This window comes from Rhea americana, unplaced genomic scaffold (genome assembly GCF_003343005.1).
Source record: "Rhea americana isolate MKP2758 unplaced genomic scaffold, rheAme1 scaffold_1, whole genome shotgun sequence".
Lineage (NCBI taxonomy): Eukaryota > Metazoa > Chordata > Aves > Rheiformes > Rheidae > Rhea > Rhea americana.
Window position 1 is genome coordinate 5,277,160 of NW_028185038.1, and position 11,388 is coordinate 5,288,547.

Below are 11,388 nucleotides of genomic sequence, written 5' to 3' on the forward strand. Positions count from 1 at the left end.
TGTGATTTTAAACTCCTTTTGCTGTTTTGGGGTTACTGCAAGAAGGAGGTCTGGGCAGATCTACCCAGAAGCTTTGGTTAATTGAGGTCCTATCACAAACAGGTATGCCGTAAGTCAGATAACTTTGGATTGCATCAGACTTCAGATAGCTCATTAAACAGAGCTTACACCCATTTTTGTCAGGGCACTCAAAGTTAGAAGAAACATTGTTCTTGTTTTATTCTCAGCAAAATAGCTTTGACTGAGAGTCAGATTTGAAAAATTTTGCACTACAAACTTTTTTTACTAATAGGTTGCCTCAAAATGTTCTGGTTTTACACAGAAGGGAGACGGAACTGAGATTTCAAGTCCTCGTTCATTCAGAACTGGGTTTGGTGAGGTGCGGACTATGGCCGCTTTTCTTGAGTAACGCTCAGCTGCGTACACTGTTGAGAATTATTGCTGTAATTCTGATGAACTTACGTCCTCCGTTTTACCCAAATTGCATAGTGTCAATATTACATTTTATTATCCTGTGCRTTGCAGATATTCCAGTAATTGTGTGCTAGTTTAGCAACTATAAATGAAGGTACAGAAGGCATGAAATATGCCTGAAAATTATGAATACAAGTTCGCGAACATTAGTGCTTACAGGAACACAGAAGTACTTTAAACCCAGAAAATGTCTGCAATGCTTCAAGCTTATTATTGCATATTGTGCTTTTTCTTGGGACTTCCAGGTGACCATAATTCAGTATCCATTTACATAATACTAAGCTTCACTTTTGAATTCAGTACTAGACAGACTGAAAAAATGTTCTCGTAGAGGCAAGCAAGCCCTTCTGAGTGGTGCTTTTTCAACATTTATGTTTCCAAGGGAGTATTGGTTCTGCTCTGCAGGCTCTTTTGACTTRCTCAGTATTCAGAGTTGTTAGAGCACCACCGCATACTGTGCTGCATAATTCAGGCCTTCTTTAGACCTGATAGAATTGCTAGGCAATGTGGCAAAGAATGGAATATAGTATGATCAACTAAGAAATGTGTTTAGAAGAAATAGGGATTCTTCAGTAATATTTGACATGAAAATTGATAGTCTATTAGTAAAATTTCTAAGCACACATGGGGAAATAGCCATTTATTAATAGCAAATACAAATCACAACTACATTGAACTCAACTAGTTTAGAAACTGCAAGGGCTAAGTTATCCTTATGTTTCATGGCATGAGGGCACTACATGTTTTCTGATCATTTCATCGTATATGTTTATGTTTGCAGTGACATACAAGTAGGAGCCTCTGCCAAGAACCCCATGTCATGTCATCATGTCATGACTGATTACCTTCAGCTGTTGTCAACTATTTTTATTCATCCTGTTTTCTTTAATAATGTTTTATATTGATATATATATAGAGAGAGAGGGAGGGAGGGAGGGAGGGAGAGAGCGAGCACTTTATGTATTTCTTATCAATGTGTCTTTCTGTCCACTGGTTAGCCTATGGTCAGAATCTAGTTTCCTGACATGGCATTTAAAAAGCAAGAATATTAACAGGCATTTTGACTTTTAAAAAAGGTAAATAGATTTGCTCCTTTGATGAATGACCACACAAATGTAAAAACTCTTTTTTATCCCTTTTTTTTTTTTTTTTAATTCTCCTTTCTGGATTCTTACAGAGGAATTTAATGAAGCAGTGTGCTTTAATCACAGTTGCAGTCATAAGGACGAAAACTACTGTGGCTGAAATGGACTTAGTGTTTAATGTCACCTATCTTGCCAGAAGGAGAAAATTATTTTCTGGCATGCAATATTTTGTAGGCATTACACAGCTGAAAGATTTACTTAAACATCACCATTTTGGAATTGCTGCATGATGGAGAAATCACTCCACATCCCTTCAAGGCCAGCCTTTTTCATTCAATAATTCAGAGCTCTTCTATTCTCTCGTGGTGAATAGCTAGAAAACAGCATTTTGAGTTAACATTTAAAAACTGTATATTTCCTTTTGGCCAAGAGGAAATATAATTGCTAAAAAATTTAATGTCAAGATTTTCCAACTGAAAAAATAGCCTTTTAGTAATGAGAGATCTTGAAAACACTACAATAGGCACTAAACAATAACTTCACTATGGATTTTTTCAAAGCACTCTTCAGTATATATGCATTATCTGTATCTAGAGTATGTATTAACTTTACCCTTGGGTTGCTGAACATAATCCGATTAGAGAAGTCAGCCATGTGATGTATTTTTTACAATATGGCTAGCCAGTGAATAGTTCAACGAATAATTGACCAACTAGCCATGGGCTATGAGAGGGTCATATGAGAAGAAAAGATAATAAAACCTTCTTAGGCTTAGAGAGCAAGAATCATTGAAGAGGAATATTTTTTTATATAAAGTTGGGCAGGAGTCTGTCATTATGTTCTCTGAAGCATAGCAAAAGAACATGAATAAATCATGAAAAAGCAATGGGCTTTGAACAAAGTTAGAAGATATGAGGCCCTCTTCCATCCTAGCTGTTGCTTTCTTTTTGACATTCACATGCTATTCCTCTTGCTAAAATTCTGACTTGATTTAGCCTAGACATATGACTTTTCAAATGTGCAGTTTTGGGAGAGAAATGTGGAAAGGCCACCAAAAGCACTACTAATACTTTCATCTGTAAAGCCCGTAAGACGTGGCTGCACAAAAGCCTTGCACACACAGTACCAATACCAGCTTGCAGACAGCCAAAAGCATCACCCAGACTGTAAAAGCTCACCAAAATGCTTTGGAAACTATAGCTGTGTAGCATAGCAAAAGCTGTTACAGTGTAACCATATTGCATGACTCAACAGTTGACAAAGCGTCAGGTGATGACAGGTAACAAAACCAAAAAGTGATGCATGTTCTGTTCTCTGCCCAATTCCTGCACCTTAAAAATAGCAGCTGCTCCAAGCGAGATGATTCTTCCCTAGCAGCCGCTCCTGAGCTGGCGGTGCCGGCCGGCGCGGCTGTTCACGGAGACCAGCACGTGTGACAGCAGGATGTGACAGCAGAAAGATGCTGTGGCATCTCATCATGTCATTGAACTCGGACAAACAGCTAAAGCTCAAAGAAAAAAACAGTCTTGGGTATTACTTGAATTCTAGTTGTTAATGGAGAGATAGGGTTATAACACATAGCACACTAATGCTGGAATTTAAAAATAAAAAAAGAGTTTCTGTGGTTTATGTACATTTTTACCACATTATTTTTCACTCATTCCCACTCTTTGTGAGTCAATTCTAGATGGTATAGTATGTTACAAAGCTTAAAAACATTTTTTTTTTTTGCTTTGGCAGCTAGTACTTCACGAATCAACCATCTGCTGCCATTAAATTTATCCAGTTCTAGCAATACTAATAATTTCCTAGAGTGAATAAAGGTTGAAGACGAAGTAAAAGAATTTTCTGAAGTAAATTGAATTTACTATTTAGTACTTAATACCAAAAAATGTTGATACAGGGAAACTGCTAACTATGTTCCAGAGAGATCATATAAACTTGTTTTAATAAATAATTGGTTAAGCTGTAGGAACAGTGAAGTTTCACTTATGTCTCATGACATCATATTGTATTTCAAGAGAGAAAGGATCATTTAAAACGTATTAAGCCAAATTATATTTTGCTGTGCTGGGATCTCTCTCTCCCCATGAGTACAGTTAGCTCCATGCATCTCTGTTTTCACAAGTCAGAATGATGGTTTGTTGCCTATTAGCAAATTCTCTAAAGCATCTAAAAGAATTATCTTCTCCCTAGTTCTTCACAGCTACAAGCCCACAGCTCCCACCAGAGCTGGGACACCAGCTCCTATGGGATATCGGTTTCTTCCAGCTGCCACTAGCCAATACTAATATTTGAAAAGAAGCTCTGAAGAAATCGGATACTTACTCCCATTTGTTTTTCAGAGCTTGTGTAGGTGTTGTATCACGATGCAGCAGAGCCCACTTCATAAGCTCCTCTTTTTTGGCCACTTACTGCTGATATTGTGCAGCAGACCTGCCTCTTGGCTCCTGTAGATGCTCAAAAGGATCCAACCCGGGGAAAAAACATGTTGAATTTGTTACTAAGCTTCATCAGAGTTTGGAATCAGAGCAGCTTCCTGCAGAAATCCCTGGGAAAAGCTTGTCAGTCCTGCAGACAGGCACARAGCATTGCCCACTTACACCACTGAGGCCAGCACGTGGCATGAGAGCTCTTTCTCAAGCCTTGGGCCGTTGGCTGCTCATCACTTGCATTTCGCACGGTTGTCTAAGGGGCAGAGCTGAGGAACTGGGGAGCTGAGTTATGTGCGCTCTTTAGCCTAAGACATAGGAACCCCTTGCACCTGCATGGCAGGAGAGGGGACACAGGACAGGGATCCCACCCAACTGTTGAAGAAGGGCCAGTTCATAGCCTACACTAGAGGGGCCAGAAAGAGAGCAGGCGGGCAGGAGCCTGACTGCTGCCCAGGGCTAGAACCTTAATCTGAAAACAGGAGAAAAAGCTTCTTATCTCTGCTTCCTGAGTTTTTATTCACTTTCCTTTCCTAAGAGTTTCTGCCTGATACAAAATGCAGATAAATATCAAGTAGCTGGAAGTGCTTAATGTGGGACATGTCCTCCAAGGTTTCTAAGCTCCAGGGTGATGCTTTGCAATTTCTGTAAGCTAGCTCTGTGAGGTCTTTCCTCCATCACCTTTCCGGGGTGCCTTCCTCTCTTCTTTACCAGTAGAGGAAATGCAGGTACTTAGGTTTGGCACTCTGGATTCTCCACCTTTGCCTGATAGCATATCATGTAGACAGGTGCTTTTTTGGATGTGAGGACATGATTCACCTGACCTGCTTTAGACATCCACCTTAGGGAAAGATGTATCACACTCCGGAAGTGGCTGTTTCCCTCTACTGAGTATGAAGACAACCAAGCACTAGCTCAGACGTAGATGTTGAAAGATAGGTGAGATGAATTCTGTGCTATCATCACATCTTTAAATGGTATGCTGCTAAAGGTGGGTGCCTAAAGTGTATGGCCATGATTTTGCATTAATTGCTACTTTACTTTCTTCTGGTTTTAGATGAAGTAGGACAACAAAGTTGCCGAAATGTCTTTGTTTATGATTACAGAACCCCAGCAGCACAGTTGCATGTTCCTTGTGAAGCTGGTGTTCGAGCGACCAGTTCTGCTTGAGAGAGTGCTACAACTAGGAAGGATAATAGTGCTAAAGACCTCGTTGTACATGTTGTCTTACCAGAGATGCTTTGAACTAGTTCAGCAATAGTATATCAATGGGAAGCTGATACTATGGTGTTTTTGATCTGATTACTTGTTTTAGCATTGATCCTTTGAAACTTAGCTTAATTGTGCACTGTGCAGAAATCGAAGTCTGAATAGTCCTTTAAGTCTGCGATTTAAAAAAAATACACATAAAGATTAAAGTTTGCATTCCTGTTTTGTTGACTGACACTTCAGGAATGCAAAAAATAAAGACTTAATCCATATCTGGAGAAAATGATTTTGTCTTTTTTTTTGTTGGATTTTTTTTTATTATTGTGCATATTAACTGAAATTTTGCCATGTAATGGTACTGGTGTGGGGGGTGTCCATATGGGATCTGAAAGTGAAATTATTCTTTTTCATCTATATGATCTATATGTCTTTGCTGGTAATGGAGAATTGATGAAGAATGCATGACTGGAATTTAGTCTTGTGTGAATGATATAAAAACCTGAGCAGAGTCTAGCTCCTGTTCAAAAAAAGCAGTTGAGCTCCACAGTGCTTAAGGAAAAAAAAAAGTGTCAAAAATGTTTGTTTCTAAAGATGGCTGCTGTGACTCAGCCCTAACAGAGAGCAGACAGCTGAATAAGAAAATGATGCTCTTACAGATGCTCTTTTTACCCTATGGCCCTATGACAATAGGGTCCCAGTAGKTTTTCTGCCCCAGCGTCATGACCAAGTGTTTAAGAATAAATTACTTTAATCTTGTCCTGCCCTGAAAGGAAGGGTACCTGGCTGAAGTAGGTGTGTGTTGTTACTGCCTTGATAGTGTGTTGCAGAGCCATGCCTAGATTTGCTTTCTTCCCAGACTGAGACCAGATTTTGGGGATATTATCATAAATGCATGAGGATACTCATCGCTAACAAAATAAACCTGCTAAAATAAATGAAGCATCAATCTCAGAAAGCTCATGAGACCCCTTCTGTTATTACTCATGGAGAACAGCTATTGTTTGTCCTGCAATACTTACTGTGTCAGCCAGGAGTAAGACAAAAGTCTTGGCTTGGGCGATGCAAAATGAAAGGAAAGAATAGCTTCTTGTCTCAAAAGCAGCCACTAGTGATAAGTTGATGACTTAGGCTGCAAGTTCAAATTATTGCTTAAAGGCAAACTAGTTATAATCTGTTTTATACTCTGGGAGAGTCTAATCCAAATTCAAATTTTTGTTTTTACAGATGGAGTTAGCGGTAGCACCATTCTGCCGACGAGTGTCTGACCTAGGAAAATCTTACAGACTGCTGAGGTCGTTCAGGTGAGTTGCAGTCACGGTTTTCTAGCTCTTGGTAGTGTAGCCAAACTGTATTTCAAAACTAGTTTACTACCTTTTATTAGTTCTGATTGAAGGCTTTTTGGCAAGAGCCACAAGGAAATTAAACCGAAGTCTTTCCTTCTAAGTTTTATGCAGAGTATAACTATTGTTTACCATTCTTAGTCATACAAATGTTGACCAAATTGCACTTTTTTTGTATTGCATTCAGTTTGCTACTTCTTGTGACAGTGCCCTGTAGAGTTACCTGTTTTCATTAAAATACACAACCTACAGACTTGTGTAGTTTAATTAAAATAGAGGACTACTGTGAATTTTTACAGTCCAAATAYCCTGAAAAACTAAGATGTGGACTAGTGGAAAAAAATGAGATAATTCTATCCTAACCCAATATTGCTACTATGTAGGTATTACTCTAATGCATAAGATAAGTTTTTTGTTTCCTTCACAAGTGTATTGTTACATTTTTCCAGACCACTGCTGTTCCAGACCAGCGAGCATATTGCCAGTAGYCCAGCTTTGGGAGAGGTTATTCCATTCAGCATTATTCTCCAGTTCTTATTTACAAGAGCACCAGCAGAGTTAAAATCACCCTTCCAGGTAACAAGATCAARCTATCCTTGCTTCTTAGAAGAGAGAATCATTTTGTTTGCCCTAGTTATTTTAGTTAAACATTGTTCAAGCTCATACTTGATGTGACTTGTTGGCTTAGTTTTTGTTGTAGCAAAGGTGCAGTCATTGAATTGTATTTAAATTAATGGTAGGAAAATGATAGCCTGATTTTAAATAGTCTTTCAATTCTTTAATATTTTATCAACTCATAAAAGGCAGGTCTCATCCTCGCCTGCAAATTGCCAGATCCTGCTCATGTAGGATGTGGAAGATCTAGATTCAAACTGCTATCTGAATTAGGTGAAATGCTGATGTTAGATCTCATCTCTGAGCTGCCAAATAACATACTACTATTTCTATTAATTGTGTCTGATTCCTTTCCTGATCCTGTGTAACTGCAGAATTAAGAGTGCCTCACATGACCTTCATTTATTTCATCATAGTTTCTGAAATAGGTGTGTGTGTCCTGTTTTACATTTATGTGTAATATGTATTTGTTTCTGTTTGTGTGTATCAGAGGGCTGAGTGGTCCATTGCCCGCTACTCCCAGTGGCTTGATGATCATCCGTCTGAAAAAGACAGACTAGCTCTTATACGGTAAAAATCACGTTTCTTTCTTTTGTGAATGTTTGACAATGGAGCAGTAATTTATCCGGAGCTCATGACTGGTCTTGAAAAGCAGAGAAGCGTGCTGTAGGARATGTATCATAAATATTATTACCCTCTTCCCACTCATGGATTGAGCCACAAAAGGGGAGAAATACATAAACTACCTCTTTCACCTCCCCTCCAAAAGCCCAAACCCTTCAGTGCTTTTGGAGAGTGCACATAATCCTCTTTCAAAAGAAGTAAACTGCACACAGTAATGGTTCAAGTTAATGCTGTGTTTTAGGAAAACTGCCCCTCTCAGTCCTTGAAAAGCCAAGGCTGCAGCCATCCTGCCTTCTGTATTGGGAAAGAGAGGCACTGAAACCTTAAGCAATGAAAACGTAGATAGGAATTTAAAAGTGGAAGTTCCTTGTTTGTAAGCTCTGTAATGTTATTTATTCTTCAGGAAATCAGCTTCAGAAATCTTTGTCTGGTGTTGATAGCTTTATAAGTAAATATTATTTTGTGTCTTAAAATGCTAGGAAAAATTACAGAGAGGTTTTTTTTTTTTTTTTTTTTTTTTCCAAAACAAGCTGATTTTTTAAGTTAGAACAGAAATAGAACAGAAATGCTGTATGAACACTTCCAGCATGAGGATCCTCTAGATTCATGACTTGGATGATCTTTTAGCTTCTAGCTTTTCTAATTTCTGTGTGGCCTGTCCTGACTTTGGTGTCCTCGTGCAGAGCCCTGCCAGACTCAGTCTGGCCCAGGAACCAACTCTGTGCACTTCTGTGCATGGATGTTACCAGCTTTTGCTGAAATCATAAAGGCTAACTCTTAAATTCTAGCCAGCAGTGGTTCTGCTTGAGAAAACCCACCGTTACCTGCCTACACATTTACAGCAGGATTTGAAATATATAGTCAACAAGAGTCCGCTATAAATATTTATGGCTCTAGAAGCTGGTAACACCATATAGCCCAGTGTAGTGCTTGGGCCAGTAAAAGAAAATGTTAGTTCGTCATCAGTGGATGTTAGTAGGATTTATTTCCAAAATATTAAAATGCAAATCATGTCTCTTTGTATGTTTAATAAGTATTTTTGAAGATCATATATCATTAGTCTAGTTCAATTAAAAAATGTTTTTTCTTGCATCTCAAGCCATGACACCTTGAATTATAGGGGAGTGGATAATAGTTACGGGGTTGATATAGCTGTATATGTAACTTAGCTGTGAAAGTTTGATTGTAATCTCAGCCCTGATGGTTAAGGCAAAATTGACAAGATTGAATTTCAGACTTACTAGGGAAAGTTAGGATTGCAAGTCATATGAGAACTGATGGGATTTTGTTCTCTAAAAGACTTTTCCGCACTTTTGAAAATCCTGTCCTTAAACCACAACACACAGTTGTCTTTGTTTACAGTTCAACTTCATTCACACTGGTTCCGGCAATGGRCTTGCTGGTGGTCACTGATAAACTGCTCCTACCGTGGAATTACTAGGCAGACCCTGCAAGGCTTTTAGGCCAAGAGACTGTCTTCTATTAGACCAACCAGCTTACAAAGCTTACTTTTCAGCCCTTATTCTTGTTGCACCAGTGTTAAAATAGTTGAGCTTTATAAAATCCAAGCATGTGCTGCTGCAAGGTTGTCACTTGAGCATTTTAGGGGAAACTGGGGTCCTTTTGCTCTGCCCTGTAGTTGGGATGGGGCCAGCTTTGAGGAGCTGCCCTTCCCGAAGGCTGCTGCTGGCCCTTGCCTACCCTTGACACACCGGAGCCAGGGTGTTTGTCACTGCCCCTGCCTCGCTGCTCCTCAGTCCCTCCCCMGTCCCACCTCCTGCAGTCCCACCTCAGCTTTGCTGAGCTGCGTGAATTACCTTGTCGCTGGGTTTGTAAAGCAGATTTGTTTTCCATATGGTAGGGTTGGCAGCACAGGTAGCACTGTGTGTTCAGGAGCAAGCAGCACACCGCAGGAGCTAGTTGACTAACAGGCTGAATCCAGAGAGTATAGAGCATGGTTCTCCTTTACAGATATTGGTGGCTTCTGTACGCGCTGCTATGTGCCTTCATCTTTTGTAGCATGTTCTGTTGTGCTGCTGCTAATCCTTTCTAAATAAGCCAGTTATCCATATGTAAGGCAAGAAGCCAAGTTCCAGTCACTGGCAGCACCCTCGTATTTCGCTCRTACTGGATTTTCTTTAATTCTGTAGTTGGAGATATCTGAGTGCCCTATTCTGTACTTCATGAGCCTTGTATGGACTTAGTTGAACTGCAGGGACCTTGCTCATTTGTCTAGAATTTAAATTTTATCAGTCGCACTCCTCAAGCTTTTTCCTGTTTTACTTGTACAGCCGCACTAGTTGGACTGCATATGTTTTAGGCCTTCAGATACTGGCCTATGTCAGGTGAAGTTATCTTTATGTTTCATGCATCCTTGCAAATAGCGATTTTCTGCAGCTTCAGTTTGTAACAACTGTGCAATTACTCTAGGGAGCTGCTTCTGAGATATTCATTTACTTCTGTTATCACAATTTTTACAGCTTAGTATTTAGACCTAATTGCAGTGGTTCTTCTGCTCTATGGATCATAAATTCTTTGTGCACAGCGTGGTGTTAATATTGTGAATCACTAGCTTCCGATCAACATTTTTGTGCGTTTCTTCCTGCTCGTGTTCGGCCTGCTGGTTGGGATTTACTTGGCCAAAGGTAGATTAGCTCGACTCCCTTTACAGTCCGCAGAGAGAAGCAGGCGCTGCTGGGTGATTCATCTCATCCTAAAGCAGGTACCTAAAACAGGGCAGCTGCACTGTGTCCTGAAAGCTCCGTTTTTCCCTCGCCGTGAAGGAGCGTAGGCGAGCGCTGGGGAGCTCTCGCGCGCAGACAGCCGCCCTGTCGGCGCTTGGCGGTAGGCGAGATGCCCTGCCGCAGGCGCCTTCCCCGAGCCGGCGTGCGGTTGAAAGGGGCCCCTTGGTAGGCAGAAGTTTGAAGAGTCAACCTCGCTTCCATGCAAGAAACCTTCCGGTTGCAGGCGGCGGGCTTTGAGCCAGCTCGCGGGACCGTTCGTGCCCCGAGGGCCGGCCCCGGGGGCGCGGGCAGACCCGCCGTGCTCCAGCACGCTCCTTTGCCCCGGGGAAGGGCTCGTTTCCCTCGGGCGCTGGTGTCCTGAGCGAGAGAGCAGCTCCCACCGGTAACCTGCCCCTTAGCAGCGGAAAGGGCGGTTTGGGGGCGGCCGTGGAGTCGGCCCCGGGAGGTCGCGGTCGGCCTCGCTTGGSCCAGGAGCGCGGCCGCTCCGCGGAGGCGTTGCTGCTTCCCCAGGCCCGCGGCAGCCGCCCTGCCCGCCTGGGGATCGCCTCTGCGATCGTAAATAAATCAGACGTGTCGCGTGCTGCAGTGSTACGGGCGATACTGTGGATCGTTGGGATCTTTTTGGTGTTGAAGTAACTTTTATAGCACTTAATTAGCTAGGCCTGGTGTCAGACAGCTGTGCTCTTACACAGCGTGTTTTCCATTTGCGGCTTTGCCTTGGATTTTGCAGACGAAACAGACTTTGAGCAAAGTAATACCGAAGAAAACGCTGGCCCTCCGCGGGCTCTGCCCTAGCCTGGCCTGTGTGCAGCCGCTGCCGGGTTCTCGCCATGTTTCGGGAGACCTCCAGCTGCTCAGTCATCGA

At 41.5% G+C, this 11,388-nt stretch overlaps 1 protein-coding gene across 1 annotated transcript in view; it reads left to right on the forward strand.

Moving 5' to 3' along the window:
- COG5 (component of oligomeric golgi complex 5) overlaps positions 1 to 11,388 on the forward strand; it is a 187,616-nt gene that overhangs the window by 169,755 nt on the left and 6,473 nt on the right. Inside the window, exons 19-21 of the mRNA XM_085298128.1 lie at positions 6,425 to 6,501; positions 6,990 to 7,116; positions 7,646 to 7,725. Of these exons, the coding sequence (XP_085154254.1) occupies positions 6,425 to 6,501; positions 6,990 to 7,116; positions 7,646 to 7,725 (284 nt within the window). The remainder of the gene's footprint in view (positions 1 to 6,424; positions 6,502 to 6,989; positions 7,117 to 7,645; positions 7,726 to 11,388) is intronic.